The sequence below is a fragment of the Oryza sativa genome, chromosome 9 (assembly GCF_034140825.1).
Source record: "Oryza sativa Japonica Group chromosome 9, ASM3414082v1".
Lineage (NCBI taxonomy): Eukaryota > Viridiplantae > Streptophyta > Magnoliopsida > Poales > Poaceae > Oryza > Oryza sativa.
The window spans coordinates 23,534,976-23,554,256 of NC_089043.1; the positions used below are offsets into that span (position 1 = coordinate 23,534,976).

A 19,281-nucleotide genomic window follows, 5' to 3' on the forward strand; every position below is an offset into this window, starting at 1 on the left:
ATGCAAAAAAAAAAAAACAATTTCTTCCAGAATTAGCACGCTATTGTGCATTAGTACTTTCCAACGCGAAAAGGAAACCATCTGAAATTCTAGACTTTGGTTTGGTGGAGATGGAATGGAATGGAATGCAGACGCGGCAGGGAATGGCCCGCTCTCGTCGATGGCCATTGAAAAAGACCATCTCCACTCTCTCTTTTCTCTCCAGAATGCATGTACGCACGCGTACGTGGAGCATGGAAGGATTGGTGGAAAAGGAGGAAAGAGTAAAGCGAAATGGGCGGTGGAGGGAGGGAGGGAGGGAGGCCCGGATTTGAGTGATTGTGGACTGGTTTACATGTGTAAAGTGATTTGTCCGACATAATAAAGCTCACCCACCGCTGTTGTTGTCCTAGTAAGGCCTCCTCCAATAAGAGTGAGTCAGCTAGCTCATAAATCTCCATATCAGCTTTTGTATGATGTGGAAGAGAGAGAAGATAAGGAGAGAACGCACTATCTCTTCTTCAAGAACTAAGCTCCTAAAGAAAATGGGAGAGGAATTGTGAAACCCAAAGCATTTTAAACAATGTGATATGAAACAATCTATTGGAGAGGTAGACTTTTTGCTATCTCTTGTATGAGGTGGACAAGCATGAGCTAGTGTACTAACTCAACCATTAAAGAAGGCCTAAGAGCAGGTACAATAGCAGGCTATAAGCCAGCTGCAAATATATTTTAAGGAGATAAATAATAAGAGAAAAGAGCAACGGGCTACAGATTTGTAGCCAGCTGTAGCACAGACTCCAAGACGCAGTATGTGTATGACAGATGGGACCAGGTATTAATAGTGTAGTATGTAACTATTGTATGGATGAGCTATTAAATTAGTTATAGATGAATTAGAGCTACTAGTTGGCTATACTATTAAACTTGCTCTAATCCATCCCCGTATGACCAGCACAAAACGTGCGTGCACAATGTGCTAGTAGTACCCTACTATTCAGGGTAAGTTAAGCTAGCTAAGGTAGGTTAGCGTAGGCTTAAGCTAGGCAGAACATTCTGGAGGTGACCGAAACAAGGTGGTGCATGGACGCTTCATCGTTAAGGCAAATCGACGACTAGTAAGGGGCTTTCAAAATCAATCTACAAATTTAGCGTTATTGAATTTCGGAATTTCAGTAAGTTAGAGATATAAGATAGAGAAATTTTGCTACAGGATACTTTTTATATGTGATTTTAGTCCTAAGACACTATCCAAACTCACATTTGGAAAAAAACACTCTATAAACGTGGTAATTTGCCAGTGGACACTACGCCAATTAAAATAATACTTTCCGGTTGGGAAGGAGAGAGAAATCGCGTGAAATGTCAAAAATGCCTTGGGCCCACATGTCAGCTCTATCTCCTATCTCTCTTCTCATCTCTCTCAGTATTCTCTAGGCGCGCTCGCACGGGGCGGCGTCGGTCGCGGCGGAGATGGCGAGGACGGCGGCTGGCAGAGTGGAGCGGGGCGGCGGCGGCGGTGGACAAGCGCGCGGCCGGCGGAGCGGCAACGTCGGTCGAGCGGAGTGGCAGCGGCAGCGACCGAGCGCGCGGCAGGCGAGGACGGGATGGGCGTCGGCGACCTGCTTGACGATCTCGGCGGCGGTATTGAGTGGGTTGGCGGTGGTGAGGACGACGGGGTGCGCGGTGAGGGAGACGAGGTGCGCAGCGAGGGCGGATGCCACCGCCGGCTGCTGCGCGTGGTGGGCAGTCGGCGGCCGACGGCGAGGCGGACGCAGGTGGACGGGCGACCACGGAGGAGGGGGAGGACGGAGTCACGCTCGGACGCGCACGGCAGGCGAGACGGGAGCTTGCGTCGTCGTCTCCACGGCCGCGAGGCTTCTCGGTGAACACCATTCGGCGGGCGAGGTGGGAGCTTGCGTCGCTATCGTCGTCGCCATGGAGTGCGCGCCGCCACGGCTCCTACCGTGCGCTCGCTCGCCGCCGCTAGCTATCGCCTGCCGCTCACTCGCTCGCCGCCGATGCCACTCCGCTCGGCCGACGCTACCGCTCTACCGGCCGCGCGCTCGTCCACCGCCGCCGCCGCCCCGCTCCACTCTACTGGCCGCCGTCCTCACCATCTCCACCGCGACCGACGCCGCCCCGTGCGAGCATGCCTCTGAGGGAGAATACAAAGAGAGATGAGAAGAGAGAAAGGAGATAGAGCTGACATGTGGGCCCAAGGGCATTTTTGACATTTCACACGATTTCTCTCCTCCCCAACCGGAAAGTATTATTTTAATCGGCGCGGTGTCCACTGACAAATTACCATATTTATGGAATGTTTCCCCTCAAAAGTGAGTTTGGGCAGTGTCCTAGGGCTAAAACCACACGTAACAAGTGTCCTGTAGCAAACTTTGCCTATAAGATAGTGTTTGGTTTCAAGTCTTATTAAAGCTCTTCTTTTTAGAAACACAAATACAGAAGCAGACGTTCATAATGTGCGCACACGTATCCCTATGAGCACTTCTGAAAGACGAAGTTTATGAACGTACACACACATTCTACCCCTACGAGGCTATGAATACCTCCGAAAGACGAAGTCTATGAACGTACAGACCCACACCCACGGGCGCCTCACTTAGCACTAGAAGAATAATTAGTCGTAAATACGAGCACATGTGTCAAATCTAGAATTTGAACCCAATGAGTTGGTTCCACCACAATGAACATAACCAATTAAGCTACACTCACTTCGCAAGTCTTATTAAATTTTGGTATAGTTTTGAGATTAAGAGTTTTGGTAAGTTAGAGGTATAAGGTAGTGTTTGGCTTTAAGCCTTATCAAATTTTGGTATGTAAAAAATTTACAAAGTTGCTAACATTTGGTAAGGAAAAGGATGGTTGGTTTATTGTCTTGATTCATGAATTGAGTATGGCAAAACAAAGTGAATCGGCTCTGCAGATGTCCCCGCATATTTTATTTTATATATGCCAATGTTTGGCAACGTTTTGTAGAAATAATAGCTAGATAAATTTGGTTCATGGCTTTTTACTTTTAAGAAAGATGATTCGTAGCTCGTTTGCAGCCCTATCATTTCGCCTATGCTGGTTTGAGCTTACATTTGAATTTCAAAACATAATTTTAAAGTTAATTTTATGGCTTTCTCATCATAGTTTATTTTACATCATTTATACCTTTTTTAATTGCTAAAATATGTATAAAAACTTTACCATAAATTATTTTTTGTTACTAATAAATCATAGAGATCATAAGCATAAGCAAAAACAATGAGGTTGTTGGAATGTAAGAATTTCATATTAATTAGCGCAATTCCCAATAAATTCCGATAAAATTCTTCCATTGCAACAACGCTTCTCTATGTCTTCTATAGGAAAGATAGATAGTAAAGATTTCTCGTTTTTCACACGTATGGTTCCTAAGCTGCTAAATTGTGTATTTTTTTTAAAAAAAAAGGAAAGTTGTTTTAAGAAATCATATTAATCCATTTTTAGTTTCAAATAATTAATACTCAATTAATGATGTATTAATAGAAAATCTCATTTTGTATATCTTTTCAATCTTTTTTTCCCTTTCTCTCAAACTCAATTAGTGCATGAGCAATGAGGCGTGCCTTCAACTAGCACCCCCAAGCTTTACCCACACAAAAGTTGATGAAGGCACATATCTAGCTACTAGTCTTCCAATGTATCTTAAGATGGGGCCGGAAAAATATATAGCAGCCCTTCTTTTTTTTTTCAATTCAGCCTATAAAACATTATGATATTGTGGATTTTGCAATAAAGCCATTCGAAGAGATAAATTATTTACAAATTAAGCCGTGACCCACCTATCAACCACCCATCTTTTTTTTCCAACTCTCTCCCTATCTCTATCCCCAATTTCTCTTCTTTCCCAAAGCCCCATGCCACTGCATGTCCTCTCTTCGCCTATGATGCACTGCCGCTCCCCACAGAGCTCTCATTCCTCTAACCGCCACACCTCCGTTCCTCCTCCTCCGGTCGCTGCATCTTCAACTTCAGCCATTGTGCCTCCCTTCCTCCTCGAATGATGCCTCTTCTCCTCCTTCATCGGCAACCGCAGATTAAGGAGCAGCGGGCCGGTGCAGATCCAAGCGGCGCGACCAGCGAGCTCTAAGGCCGACACAGATAGAGGCAGTGACACTAGATCTGCGCAATAACAGAGATGATGCACCTCTTGTACGCACTCCACCTCCTCTTCACCTGATGCACTGCCGCTCCCGCCGAGCTCTCCTTTCTCTAACTGCCACACCTCCCTTCCTCCTTCTCCTCTGATCGCCGCATCTTTAATCCTCCTCGGCCATTGTGCCTCCCTTCCTCCTCCAACGACGCCTCTTCTCCTCCTTCATCGGCAAGCGCACATTAAGGAGCAGCGGCCGGATGTAGATCAAGGCGGCAAGACTGGTAAGCTCTACGGCCGGCACGGATCGAGGCGGCAATGCAAGATCTGAATTTAGCCACGAGCTTACCGAATCTATGGCGATAGGGAGTAGTTTGTGGTGATGACAACCTCAACTTCAGCCCATCCCTCTCTCGATTTGGCTAGATTTCTCGTTCTGACCAATCACCATCATCGACCTACTTCGTCCACTACCTCTCCAAGCTCGACTTCTTCATCAACAACAGGTAAGACAACCACCAGGCGCAACCCTTGCCCAATGTGATTCCAAAGCCATGCCTCCATCATGCTAAAGCGTGTCTCCTACAATGCACGTGTGCCTTCTATAGGATACAAACGTCTTTATAGAAAATACTTGCTCGGCGGAACTAGCAGAAATATTCTGATGTGATACAACAAGGGGACTCGTCGTGTCCTGTAACGCCCCGATTTTCGGTCGGGATTAAAAATCATTTAATAATGCATTGTCTAGAAATTAAATAAAAGATAAATCAATTTAATCAAGTGAAATTATGGAGGAAATTAAAATTTCCTTTAAAAATCATTGGCCGAGAATATTTTGTAATATTCTTTATGCCCTAATATACTCTCCGGAATTTTCCGTGAATTTTCAGAGCTCAAGAAATAATTTTAATGGCACAAAGTTCATTGAATCAATTAAATAAAATGAAAAACAAATTAAAACCTCCTCTCTCCCTTTTGGGCCGCTCCCGGCCCAATCCCCCTTTCCCTCCCGCGGCCCGCGCCCCTCTCTCCCTTCCTCGGCCGGCCTCCCCTCTCCTCTCTTGGGCCGTCGGCCCGTTTTCCCTTCCCCTCGCGCAAAGTCTAAATAACCCCCTGGGTTCTCCTCCCTCTCTCCCTCCCCGACAGGTGGGCCCGGCGACCCCGCCCACGTCCCGCCAAATCCGGCCCTCCCGCTCGCGCCCTCGCGCCCAAACCGCATAAAATCGGTCGCCCTCCACGTCTCCTCCACCTTTTCCCCCACTCTCCCCATGGAAATCGGCGCCGGTTTGCCCCCGTCACGTGCCCACGTCGCCACTCCATCTCGCCGGCCGTTGCCGCCCCGTTGCCGCCCATCCCGGCCACGATCTCCCTCCCCCGCGCCCATTTAAACGACCCCGTGCTCCCCTCGTCCATTTCCCCATTTTCAGAAGTGTAGTGCTTCTGAGCTGAAGACGAAGTTAGAGGACCAAGGCTCAGACCCCAGTTGAGTTTTGCCTGTGGAGTGGAGCTGAAGCCCCGCTAGGATCGCCTTTTCCGCTGCCGCCGCTTTTGTTTCGGTGTGAGGACTAAGTGCCTCTCCTGTAAGTATTTTACGCTTTATTTACGTTTGGAACTGTTTATTACTTGTCGTTTTGTGTACCCTGGCTGGTCCTGGACAGGGATTTAATACACAAAATAGTCTGGAAATTTGGGCTAAATTTCTGGGCGTGACAAAGTGGTATCAGAGCCAACTCGACTATAGGTTGAGCCCAATGGTCAAACCCTAAGGACAAGTTTTCAAAAAAATCCTATTTGCAAAATGTCTCCTCTCGCCCTTCGGCATTTCTTTGTGAAACAGTTTTTCAAAATTCTCCTCCCAGTCCCTCCAATTCTCATAGTTGTTAAACCTGGAGGACAAACCGCCAGTGTCATGTCTGCTCGGAAGTCAAGTCAAATCGAGCCTCAAGCTTCGTGCAGCAAAGAGCAAGAAGGTCAGTTCAGAGTTGTCGTTCTGTGAAGATCAAGAAGAGTTTTCCCGGAGATGACCTAAACCCAATCTGTCCCAGAAGAGTAGTTTCGTTAGCTTCTAGATCGTGTGTTGTTTGCTTGTGTGTAGGGGTATGGTTTGTATCATTGGTGGGGATGCGACCATACTAGGTTGTTTGCTTAAGCAACTTGAACCATAAAAATCTACTCACACTAGATCAGTAGGCAAGTGGTTTAGTACCTTACCTTTAGCAAACCCTCTCTTCCGTTCTGGCAGCGGATGGTCAGTATCAGAGAGAAGAGCAACAACAATGACGGTGTGTTAAAGTCATAGATCAACAGTTCAGTTGAAAGTTACAATGTACTCCCGATGCCAGAAGAACCCCTACTCATGATCAACATTTGGTGTCCAGGATCAGAAGATGGGTGTATTGATGCAGGAGATGCAAAACTCGATGCAAGGTCGAATGTAGCGGAAGCAACTCCAGCAGTAGTGTGTTGCAGTCAGAGTCAGTGGATTAGTTCAAGACAACAAGCTACCAGCTGAGTCGGAGCACCTCGCTCTGGTCAGATCCTGGCTAGCCAAGATCTAATGATGGATGTGTCAGATGTTGATACCGCAACCGCAGAGTCCAAAGCAGTAGATGCAACGACAATGTCTCCAACAACAAGTACAAGCTCAGATGCAAGCCGGAATCAGGATCAGAGTGAAAGTCAGTTTGTTTTCCAAGAGCAAGCACCTGTGTCACACCCCGATCCGGCACTGCCGTACAACGACACTTGACAGGAGCGTGTCGTAGGAAAAACGGCGCGAACCGCTTCCTACGAAACCGCGATCTAAGTACCAGTCCCAGGACATAGCGCTGGTACCCACGGTGACAAAAATGAATCATTGCAATCCTTAAAATAAATAGAGGACTTATTTACCTTAACTTAGGTTGCAGCTCAGACAGCCCGAGAATGCAACCGACGACACGGACGAGGCAAACACCAACAACAGCAGCAGCAGCGGAACCAACGGTCTAACACCCAACACCACAGGCGACGGCTGGGAACCAGGACGAAACCCTAATCTTCACTTCACTTCACTTCATCTTCACTTCACGACGGAGGAACTATATATACATATATAGAGCAAGGGTGAGTACTTTCGTACTCAGCAAGTCACGGGAATTTACGTGTTTAATGCAAGCTTGGAAGAGAGGCAAGGTTGTTTTGCAAATCTTTTATTTGAAATCCATTTTGAAACCACTAAGTGATTTATTTCTTTTCAGGTTTGGGTCGAAAAGAGACTTGCGTCTCGATTCAACTTTAAGAGATGCTTTTCAACAACTCCCGGGTCAGATCATTACTTCTCGGCTCCCAGAGCCATTTCACTTGATTAATCGGCTCCAGAGCCTTTTTCATTTTCTCGGACTCCCAGAGTCTAGCTGCCTAGCAGCAAAGCAATCCGCTTCCTCTCGGGAAGCCTAGTCTATGATGCCCGCAGACATCCCGAATCACACAGATTCATTTCTGACCACTCAGGTCATCCATCTGCCACATAGGCTGATCTGGTTACGATTCCCATCCCACAACAACTTTTCACAAAGCACAGGCAAACAAATCTACGCAACGGGAACCACCTCACATCCGCCCATGACCGTGGGCACGGCTGTTCGAACAGTTAGTTAACCTCTGCAGAGGGGTACACTTTACCCACAAGATACAAACTTATTCCGAACACCCGTCGGTATCAGAGGTTCGCAACAAAGCATTTCCCAAGCCGACCCAGGGTTACCTCATGCCACATAGAAGGATCAAATCCTCACATAAATATAGGCCATTTTAGTTTTCACAAATCAAACTCCAACCACCTCGATCGGTAATCTGGCAAGCTTCGCGTTCTTGCCTTACCAGGAACCCGGGTTGGCTCCAACCGACCCCGCCCCGGCGTTCCCCAACTATTGGCATGCGAGGTTTCCCTGAACCGACTAGTTACTTAGCTAGGGTGTCCCATTCCACCTTGTGGTTGCACTTTGTTATGCTTGATGAATTTCCCACAGGAATCGGTCCTTATATGCGAATACGGGACAGTGCCACGCAGGCACAACCCCTGCATCGCGAGTTTTCACAATACATTTTATTTTTAAACACACCGACACCACAGGTCGGGTTTTCAAGGCTTCTCAAACCCATTTCCCAATTTTTCGACAATCAACAGTGTATGTGGGATATTTGGTATACGCGCTCAAAGAGCACAGATACCGAAGTACCAAAAGGGTGGAGCGACAAGGAATCAGGGTAGTACAACCTATAGGAATTAGTGCGACTACTGGGTAGGTCCGTCGGTTTGGCACGCAAACCGAGGCCAAGCAAGTTAAGTGTGTGACTCTAATAATGCAAGTTGCAAACAAAATAATAATGATTTTCCAATTATAGGAGCAATTGGTCAAAGGGTGACTTGCCTTGCTCAAGGTCTTCACGGAGCTTCACGAATCTTCGAGAAAACCCGCGATCGGCGAAAATCCGGTAACCGCAACTATACGCAAACAAACAAAAACCTAAACAAAAGACCAAGAAAAAGACCCTATTTAGACTAAATAATAGTGCCATTAAATAGATCTCAATTTTACGGAATTACTGGAAGTTGAACGGAGTCAATCGGAAGAGCGGTTGGGAAGATATGAATTTTGGAAGTTTAATTGGAATTTCTGGAAGACGAGAAATGGTTTATGGAATTTATAGAAATAATATTCTCAAGAATATTATTGACAGTCACTGACGTGCGGGACCAAAGAAAAATGATTCATGGAATTTTGGAATAAAGAATTTTATTTATGGAACAAAGGAAAAAGATTTATTAAATCCCTTGGAAAATTAAAGGGGTGAGGGATGTGATTTGGACTTATCTCGGGTGGCATTGGTGCGGCCCAAAGGGTTGAAGGAGGCTCGGCCGAGCCATTGGGCCGGGCGCGGCCACGGGGAGGCGGCCCAACAGAGGGGGCGCGGGGGAGAGAGAGGGCCCGGTGGACCGATTCCACCGCGCGCGAGGGTGGGGGACGGAGGAAGGCGGCTGACCGAGGTCAGCTTTGACCCGGTCGCGTCGAGGTGGCGCCGATGTGGCGCCTACGTGGCAGCCACGCGGGCCGGGCGAGAGGAGGAAGAAGAACAGGAGCTCCAACCAACGGTGGCCGACGCGCGGGGTTTCACCGGAGCACGACGCGGCGATTCGATCGAGAGGGAGTTCATCGGTACAAAGGGAAGCATGAGAGGGGTTGAGCCAACGGCTCGGATCCTTCGGAGAGGGGCCGACGACGACGAATCGCGGCGGCGCACGCCGGCGGCGAGAAAAGGGGGAAACGGCGGAGGGGTGACGGGGATTCAATTCAAGGCGGTGGGAGCATGTCCGGGGTTAAGAAATCCGTTTCCGGCATCGGATGGGGCGGAGGAGCACCGAGGAGGGCTAGCGACGGCGGCGGCCTCCGGAAGCGGGCGGCAATGGCAGCGAGGCCATGCCGAGCGGCGGCGGAGCTCGGGGCGGCGTCTACGCGCGTTCGAGGGGCTAGTAGAGCTACCACGCAAGCTAGAGAGGGCGAGGGAGAACGATGAAGGAGAACGGAGGGAGTCACTACCGAGTCGGGACGGCACGGTGACGAGTGGCCGACGGCGCGGGAGTGAGTTCTCCGTTCTCAGGCCGGGGAAGGGGAAGAAGGGGGGTGCTCGGAGTCCCGCGTCACGCGTCCTCGCACGCACCGGCCTCCCCGGTGCTTGGCGACGAACGGCGACGGCGAGAGCGGAGCGAGCAACAACAATAGTGCGGCGGTGATGGAAGTGAAACGAGAGGAGGATTCGATGGGAGGGGCTCGGGTTTTATAGGTGGCCGGGTGAGGAGCTTCGAGGGGAAGGAACCGACTCCCGGGAGAGGAAGTCAAGGAGAGGAGCTGGCGGTCACGCCCGTGGTCCAGGCGGCGGCAGGCGGTCACGGGCGGTGTCGTGCAAAATGGAAAAAGGAGGGGGAAAAGGGAGCTCTGTTCTTGCCGAAACGGGGAATGGGAGAGGGAGAGGAGAGCGCGTGAGGCAGAGAGTCGCGCTGCCTCCACGTCTTGGACGCACGCGCGCACAGGGTGGGGGCGAGCGGCAGGGCGGCATGGGCGGCTACGCGGCGCAGGCGGCCAGGGCTGACGCGGCGGCGACCGGGCGGTCTGCCACGCGCGGGCGAGCGCGTGCGCGATGCGAGGGAGCGGCGGAATTCAGAGGCAGCGGCGGGAATCGGCGCCGGGAGGGGAGAGAGCAGAGAGAGAGAGTGAAGATGGGAGAGAGAAAGAACGAGAGAGCGAGAGAGCTCTCTCTCGGCTCGGCTCGGCGCGTGCAACGCACGTGCGAGGCTGAGGGAGGAGAAACGGCTGAAAGAGGGAGGTGGGCTAAGGGGGGAAAACGGCCCACAACACCCGAGGGAGGTAAAATAGACTTTTGCAGGGAAAGCTAATTTGGAGAGAATTGGAGTTTGTATTTAGATTCAAATTCGATATTCGAACTCGAGGGTTCAGGGAGGAATCAAGGAAGACTCAAGGTAGGGTTTGATATTTTTGGGAATTGGGAGCGAGTATTTGCCGAGGATTCAAAGGATGCGATTGAATTTCGGAATTTGATTTGGAGATTTGAGTCGAAGGAGGAATTTCGAGGTGGAGAATTTTGATTTCGATGAGAGGGAACAACAGGATTGAATTGAGATCCTGGCACGACTTAGACTCTGACACAAAGAACGAAAATTTTCGCAATTAGGATTTTGCCGAATTAGTTTTTAATGTCTCACGAAAAGCGGAGCGTTACAACCTGCAACCTCAGACAGTACGCCACCAAGTCTTCAGCAGACCAGCACAGCCAAGCCACCACTAATCCTAGGAGCAACAAGTGATACCTACAGAAGGTATGGGTTTCAAGGGTAGTTTCTTGCCAAGTGTTCAATCACCCGTTGGACTTATTTGTCAAAACGACCAACAATAGGGCACCGTGCCCAGGAGAGAAGAAAGGTCCAGGCCCGCTTGCTTACAAAAACTATGGTACACCTCAGTCCAGTCTTTGGCAGAGAAAGGACGCACGATTCTTGTGAGAGGGAATATACCATGTGCTCAAGGATAATCAACTGAGTTTGGTACTAGCTAAGGCAATGAGACCAAAGGACAACTTTGCAACATGTTCGTCAACTTATGGCAGTCAGTAACAACAGAAGCAATACTTCCGCCCTTCCACCAGCTCCATCTGTCGCGGCAACCCACAATGATAGTAATAACATTGTCACCAAGGTTATGAGTTATTTGCTCTGGTTTCAGTTGGGAGCATGCACAGCAGGAAGAGTGCACATCAAAGATCCATCAAGTGAGAAGTGTCTCAATCGCCTCGAGCCGGGACACCACCTCAGTAAGGGTCTACTCTCGAGAACAAGAAAGATAGTCCACCATTGTTTCCAACTGTTGGAAGACCTATCATCTCCCAAAAGGTTGTTCAGCGCCAAAGCGTCAGTCTCATCAAGTCAGCAACATGGTTAGAACGCCTTTGCCTCCTCAAGTTACATCAGTTCCTATATGAAGTGGTCAGATCCAGTCCAATGACACTAGAAAGAGGAGTGCTTCCAATAGTCACTTGATAGTAAAGTTTCCATCTTGCTGAATTGTCATTAAAGGCACCGATAAAGATTCTATTGTTTCGCTAGCAACCGCTTCAAGGCTACAAAATCAGCATTAGAAGGGCAATCAATGTTAGGGAATCGGTGATCTACTTTTACTGTAGAGAGACAGCTCAATTCTTCAGCATCGACTGCAGTCAATGTCTCAAGCATTAGACTTCAATGTGGTTATCAACATCAGCCATGCATCTCATGCTACTCCAACTCAGATGTCTGGCAAGTAATTAACAGAAGAGTTGCACCGACAGTGAGAAGGTTTCGTTCCTTTCAGCTACCAAGAGGATTGATGTTTGCCTTAGGAACGTCATCCGTCAAAGTTTTGTTCTTGTGGGAGCTTCAGCTAGTAACCAACAAAAGGACAAGTCAACCATGTCAGAATTACAATGGGTAAATGTGCTACTGATCAGCAGTTCTGTCAGCAAGAGTCAACAATTGTGCACAGGCCTTTGGTGTTGAAATACCTTCCTTGTGCATAGAAGTCCCAATCCAGTGATATAGTTGAAAAGGGAATATTGAATAGAGTAGGAGTCAAGCGGTTCTCTTCTTTTCACCTTTGAGTATGCAAAAGGAAGTTAACATGTGTATCTGCAAGTTACAAGAAACCCAAGAATTTCCCTTCTAACTCATCGCACTTTTGTTCTGCTCCAAAACCTGTTTGTGAGCCAGTAAAGAAAGGATTAACCAATGAAGTGACAATGGTTGGATCCATGGCGCTCGACACTATGAAATCTATCCAAAGGCAGTATCAAGGGTATTCAAGTGTAAGGAGTAACGAAAAAAATATTCGGAAGTAACATCATACAAGGAATCTCTACCCTTGGAAACCGTTAGAGAATGGTAAGCGGCAATTACACCCTAGTGGTGTGATTACGAAACAAGAATGGTTTCCATAGTTCAAGGCAACCGCTATAAATTCCAGAAAATCCTCATGAGGTTTCCCAGAAGTTGAAAAAAACAAATTGTTCTAATACATGGGTCAGAAGTATACAGAGTCAAGTTCAAAAATGTGTAGTCAAGCAGGGTATATGGCAGAGAATCCCCTTTCAACGGATCATCTTTACCGAAAATTTGAAAGCGAAGTTGTTATGACTAGAGAACAGAAACTCTCGGCAGCATCAAAGTCAGCTTCTGGCAGTCGCGCAGATTACAATATTTTTGGGAAAGCAGTTACAGGGTTTACAGTTCATCAATCTAGGAAGAGTCAGCAAAAAAATAATAATAATCGACGTGTGGGGTTATGTCATGAGAAGGACTCTTGAGTTTGATCCATTAAGTGGTCAGTGTGTGCTTCAAAGAATGTCGACTATGCAATCTGTCCAGGCATACGGCACCGAGGTCAGGCTAGAAGCAGGACGGTTATGCCAGCAGTAGAACTGATTGGGAATGTTAGTCATGAGTCAGTATGTTTATGAGCTAAATGAGAGTTCCTCTGTATGGAATTTCCTATCATCAACGAAGTTAAGTTTCAAATCTTGTCGGGAGGAAAGTGCACCGTCATTGTTTCATGTTGATTGATCGACGAAGTTTTCAGTCTTCAAAGCCAGGACTCTTTTTAAAATCAGAGAAGTGTTGGTTTTTTTTCCAAGGCCAGCAGTTCAATTGTTCCTAGTTAGGTGAAAAGTATGACTACTCCTGTAAGGGGGGTAGGTCGTAGAGATGAGCTTTGGCTCACCTCATCGCTGTTTCAGTTGAAGGTTCAACCTAGTGCAACAATTCGGGTAGTACTTGAATAAGTCAGTTGCAAGGTGTCAACAGAGTTACACCGATCTCAGGGCATCCGATTGAATTCTAAGGTACACCCGTGAGGCTAGTTCAACAACTCCGCTTAGAGAAGCAACATCAGGGACAGTTGCAGTTCAGACGAAAGATTGATCAAGCAGCTTCTTAGAATACTTACCGTTCATGTCAAGAGCAGCCCAAGCGAATTAAGGGTCAATGATTTACGAATGCCAGAGATAAGTTTTAGGAACAACTCCATCCTTCTCTAGCCAGCTTGGTGAACTGTCAGGTTATCAAATTGCTAGTATCAACGGTTCAGCCCAAGATAAGAGAGTTTCACAAGCATCCGCAGCCCTAGTTTGGGTCAGTTCAAGCAGAACCAATCAGTTCAGTTTTGGGAAGCAATGGGACAGCAGGGTTGAATCCAGCTAGATCACTCGTATAGGTTTGATCAGTTAATTGGTCGTGTTGGGTACCAGAACTCCAGGGATCTAATCCAATGAGGCCAGTCAGTTCAGTTGTTTGAAGCAAAAGAACAGAATGGTCGATGCTGATCAGTTCAGTTATGCAGGTTTGGTCCATCGAGCAATCAGTCAATCAGTCAATCCGAAACAGAAAAAAAAACAGTGCAGTGTGCAGATCAGTCAGATCGGTCAGACTGCCCGCACAACCAGTTTTCTTTCTAGCCATCCCAGAATCTCAGGACGAGATTCCTGTAAGGGGGGTAGATTTGTAACGCCCCGATTTTCGGTCAGGATTAAAAATCATTTAATAATGCATTGTCTAGAAATTAAATAAAAGATAAATCAATTTAATCAAGTGAAATTATGGAGGAAATTAAAATTTCCTTTAAAAATCATTGGCCGAGAATATTTTGTAATATTCTTTATGCCCTAATATACTCTCCGGAATTTTCCGTGAATTTTCGGAGCTCAAGAAATAATTTTAATGGCACAAAGTTCATTGAATCAATTAAATAAAATGAAAAACAAATTAAAACCTCCTCTCTCCCTTTTGGGCCGCTCCCGGCCCAATCCCCCTTTCCCTCCCGCAGCCCGCGCCCCTCTCTCCCTTCCTCGGCCGGCCTCCCCTCTCCTCTCTTGGGCCGTCGGCCCGTTTTCCCTTCCCCTCGCGCAAAGTCTAAATAACCCCCTGGGTTCTCCTCCCTCTCTCCCTCCCCGACAGGTGGGCCCGGCGACCCCAACCGTCAGGCCCTCCTCCTACCTTCGGCTTCCTAGGCCAAAGCCGCCATGGCCGGCGGTTGCCGCCCACGTCCCGCCAAATCCGGCCCTCCCGCTCGCGCCCTCGCGCCCAAACCGCATAAAATCGGTCGCCCTCCACGTCTCCTCCACCTTTTCCCCCACTCTCCCCATGGAAATCGGCGCCGGTTTGCCCCCGTCACGTGCCCACGTCGCCACTCCATCTCGCCGGCCGTTGCCGCCCCGTTGCCGCCCATCCCGGCCACGATCTCCCTCCCCCGCGCCCATTTAAACGACCCCGTGCTCCCCTCATCCATTTCCCCATTTTCAGAAATGTAGTGCTTCTGAGCTGAAGACGAAGTTAGAGGACCAAGGCTCAGACCCCAGTTGAGTTTTGCCTGTGGAGTGGAGCTGAAGCCCCGCTAGGATCGCCTTTTCCGCTGCCGCCGCTTTTGTTTCGGTGTGAGGACTAAGTGCCTCTCCTGTAAGTATTTTACGCTTTATTTACGTTTGGAACTGTTTATTACTTGTCGTTTTGTGTACCCTGGCTGGTCCTGGACAGAGATTTAATACACAAAATAGTCTGAAAATTTGGGCTAAATTTCTGGGCGTGACATGTCCCTACATTGGACATGGTCTTATGTTGTACTAATACATATTTGTAGCTAATTATGGATGAATTGTTAAAATAAATGTAAATGATATGACAATGAGATAGTCACTAGTTGGTTTTATAATTAGCCTTTTTTTAATGAAGTAACGAGGCTTCCCTAATTCCATCTTCTTTTCCAACAAACAAATTAATTAGTGTTAATAAATCTTGAGCTTGGAAGTAAAGAGAACACTGTAAAATAATGCTTCCCTACTTTCATTTATAGATGGCCAACTGGGCCGCCCGGCACGGCACGGCCCAAACCCGGTCGTGCTTGGGCCGAGGCTAGTCGGGCCAACACGGCCCAGGCACGACCCAATACTACTCGGATCGTGTCGGGCCGACCCGAAGGCACGATAGCCCATCGTGCTGCTCCACAGAAAAAGTCTATTTTTCATCCCTCAACTATGTGGGCTGTGTGAAATGGCTGGAAAATAAGTCTATTTTGTATTCCTCTTCTCTTTGGGCCTTACCTTATATGGTTATTTAAGTCTATTTTGCATCCCTATAGTTTTTTATTTGATCGGGCCGGGTCGGGCCGGCCCACCGTACCGAGGGTGCAGCCCAGGCACGGCTCGGTTGTCGGGGCAGGCCAGCACAGGCACGACTCCAGTTAGGCCGAGCCATGTTTGGGCCGGACCAAAATGGCGTGCTTCGGACCGGACCATAGGCCTCGGGCGATAAGGCCATCTATACTTTCATTTTCTTCTACAACAAACAGTTATTTATCGTGTTAAAAAATGCTTAGCTGGGATGCAAGAGAACACACAGTGACAGTGACCAAGCAAGATACTCCTCCACGATACACAGTGACAGCGAGAAGATTTCTGCAATATATAACATCCAGCCTGGAATAGGGGAACTACTCTCTTCTAGTCATCCTTCTTCCCCAGTCCTCACAGACCGGCTATGCCATCACCGGATAAAAGTATAAAACCATGATCAGATTGGTTGTTGGGAGCCCTCATGATTTGATTACCCCACATCAACCACTCGATTCCATTAGATTATTCACAAACCCATGTGAACCGTGACTGTCAGTCAGGTGAGGAAACAGATATTCCAAAAATCATATTCTTTCCTTTTGTATTAACCAAATTCACACAAAGGTGATATTTAAAACTGACGAAGATGAAAATTAAGTTGACGCACGTAAAATGAAAAAGCTATCGGCATATGATTAATTAAATTTAATTATTACAAACTTGATAAATGAATATATTTGATATTTTAAGGCAACTTCTATATAAAACTTTTTTATATGAAGAGGACTGCTACAAAACGGGATCCCGTTGCAACGGGATAAGGCATATTAACTATTCTCTTGCATGAGTATCACAGATATCAGGCCCTAAGTATCATAGGTACCAGGTAACAGGTATCACAGGTATCGGGTACCATACAGCTCGTACCACAACAGGTATCAGGTACTATCTCATAAAAGGTAACGTGATACCGTTGTCTAGGTTTTCTGTTATATGAAACATATTGTAGTTTAAAAAACGTGCCAACGAAAATAGAGATAAAAATCTGAATCTTGATGAGAAAATCATGCCCAAATTTCACCCTAAAACAGTCAATTTCCCGCGAAAAAAAGCAAAAAAAAAAAAACTCCAGACAGTTGTTAAAAGGGGAAAAAAAAAGACAGAATGCTCAGCCGTCGAGACACACACAACGGCAACGTCTTACCAGCTCGGAGCTCTCTCGCTTGCTGCCTCTTCTCTTCTTCCTCCCGCCACCGACACCACCTCCACCAGCAGCTTCGCCTTCGCCGCGTCGGCATCTGCAGTTGCCACTTCGCTTTCTTCCACTCCCTCCTCCTCCTCGCTTACCTCACACTCCTCCCCCCCAATTTCATCCCCCACCCACCACCAGATCCCCCACCACCTGCCGCATTCTCCCCCCCAAGATCCAGATCGCCGGTCACCCCCACGAACTCGCTCGAGATCCAGAGAGAGAGAGAGAGGCAGTTTCTTGGTTGATTTTCGAGGATGAAGAGGAAGACTCGGAACAAGATAATCCTGACGACGCTGCTGGTGTCGGCGGCGGCGATCCTGATCGGCGGGACGGTGGCGCTGATCCTGACGGCGGGGACATGGAAGGTGAAGATGAAGGAGTCGCGCGAGAAGATCTGCGACAAGGGGTGGGAGTGCTCGGGTAGCAAGTACTGCTGCAACGACACCATCACCGACTTCTTCAAGGTGTACCAGTTCGAGAACCTCTTCTCCAAGCGCAACAGCCCCGTCGCCCACGCCGTCGGCTTCTGGGACTACCAGTCCTTCATCACCGCCGCCGCCCTCTTCGAGCCCCTCGGCTTCTGCACCACCGGCGGCAAGCAGATGCAGATGATGGAGCTCTGCGCCTTCCTCGGCCATGTCGGCTCCAAGACCTCATGTGTGTAGCTTCTTCGTTTTCGCTATGGTTTGATTTGGATTTGAGGTTTTAAGCTCGCCATTGATGGGGATTTGTGTGTGTGTGCAGGTGGATTTGGTGTGGCGACCGGCGGGCCGACGGCGTGGGGGCTCTGCTACAACCACGAGATGAGCCCTAAGGAGGATTACTGCGACAAGACGAACCTGCAGTATCCCTGCGTCGAGGGCGCCGAGTACTACGGCCGCGGCGCCATCCCCGTCTTCTGGTAAGCTTCGCTTCGTCGCCGCCATCTCGATCGCTTGATTTGATGATTGATTCGGATTCGGATTCGGAATAGGAACTACAACTATGGCGCGGCGGGCGACGGGATACACGAGGACCTGCTCCACCACCCGGAGTACCTGGAGCAGAACGCGACGATGGCGTTCATGGCGGCGATGTGGCGGTGGATGACGCCGATGAAGAAGAAGCAGCCGTCGGCGCACGACGTGTTCGTGGGCAACTGGAAGCCCACCAAGAACGACACGCTCGCCAAGCGCCTCCCCGGGTTCGGCGCCACCATGAACGTGCTCTACGGCGACCAGATCTGCGGCAAGGGCTACATCGACGACATGAACGTCATCATCTCGCACTACCAGTACTACCTCGACCTCATGGGCGTCGGCCGCGAGCACTCCGGCGACAACCGCGACTGCGCCGAGCAGGCCGCCTTCAACCCCTCCTACAAGAAGCCCGACGATCAGCAGCAACAAAGCTAGAACAGATCACCCCCAATTCCCCCCAATTCCACGGTAAAGAATTCACCCAATGTGTTGTTGTATACATCTTCTTGCTACTGCAATCGCTATTGCCAATGCAAACCAACCATTGCCATTGCTGTTGCCTCGTGAGCTATACAGATTAACGGATTCTTCATCAGTGTGAGGAGCTGTGGTTTGCATTGGTGTATTTCTGAGTAGCGGATTTTGAGGGAAGTGTCAACTGTGTGTGTGATGCCTATGGGATTTGGGAAATTTGTTGTAGCCCTTGTTGTACCATAGTGTACATTTTCATTCCATTTGATTTTTGTCACATATACATGTTTAAAGAGGAGGATTCAGGATAAACATACCATGATTTTGATGAGCTTGCTGTGTATCTGTTATTGAGGTGTGTGTAGCTGTTTAGCATGCATGCAATAGTTTTCATGCATCAGTGCGTGATAATGCTGTGTGTCATAATTTGGGCTGGGTAAAAATACTCAGTCCTCAGTTACTTCTCGCTATTGATCTTTCAGCTTTGATCATTAACAAACAATTAATTTACGATAAATGAAAGTAGTATGGTTGTACTTATGGCACAACACCTTGCCAATATGGTATACCTTGAAGTGTACATAAACTTTGTAAAAGGGACAGGCGGTCGAAATTAAATAAAAGTACATAATATCCAGTGACATACTTCAATCCAGAGGGAGTATTTGTCAAGTGAATAAGAGAACATATGCCAACAAAGGAATGACAAATACTTGAATCCAGAGGGAGTATTTGTCAAGTGAATAAGATAACATATTGCCAACAAAGAACTAGTGAAAAAAGACAAGCTG

General features: G+C 48.2%; 1 protein-coding gene across 2 annotated transcripts; it reads left to right on the forward strand.

Moving 5' to 3' along the window:
• The first annotated feature begins 17,036 nt into the window (after nt 1–17,036).
• Nucleotides 17,037–18,821, forward strand: LOC4347451 (chitinase-like protein 1). 2 transcript variants are annotated; one of them, XM_015756449.3, is made up of 4 exons: nt 17,037–17,717; nt 17,805–17,961; nt 18,034–18,487; nt 18,596–18,821. In XM_015756449.3, exons 1-3 carry the CDS (start codon nt 17,315–17,317, stop codon nt 18,452–18,454), a joined length of 981 nt encoding a protein of 326 aa, XP_015611935.1. In that variant the 5' UTR covers nt 17,037–17,314; the 3' UTR covers nt 18,455–18,487; nt 18,596–18,821. The 2 variants fall into 2 exon arrangements, with proteins under 2 accessions (XP_015611935.1, XP_066160480.1); XM_066304383.1 differs by having other exon boundaries at nt 18,034–18,821.
• The last annotated feature ends 460 nt before the right edge of the window (nt 18,822–19,281 follow it).

Bases quoted from the DNA above. Each gene is read 5' to 3' on its own strand.
- LOC4347451 (XM_066304383.1), top strand. From the start codon at position 17,315: ATGAAGAGGAAGACTCGGAACAAGATAATCCTGACGACGCTGCTGGTG. The intron at 17,718-17,804 runs GTGTGTAGCTTC...GTGTGTGTGCAG, and splicing joins TGTCGGCTCCAAGACCTCAT to GTGGATTTGGTGTGGCGACC. The intron at 17,962-18,033 runs GTAAGCTTCGCT...GATTCGGAATAG, and splicing joins GGCGCCATCCCCGTCTTCTG to GAACTACAACTATGGCGCGG.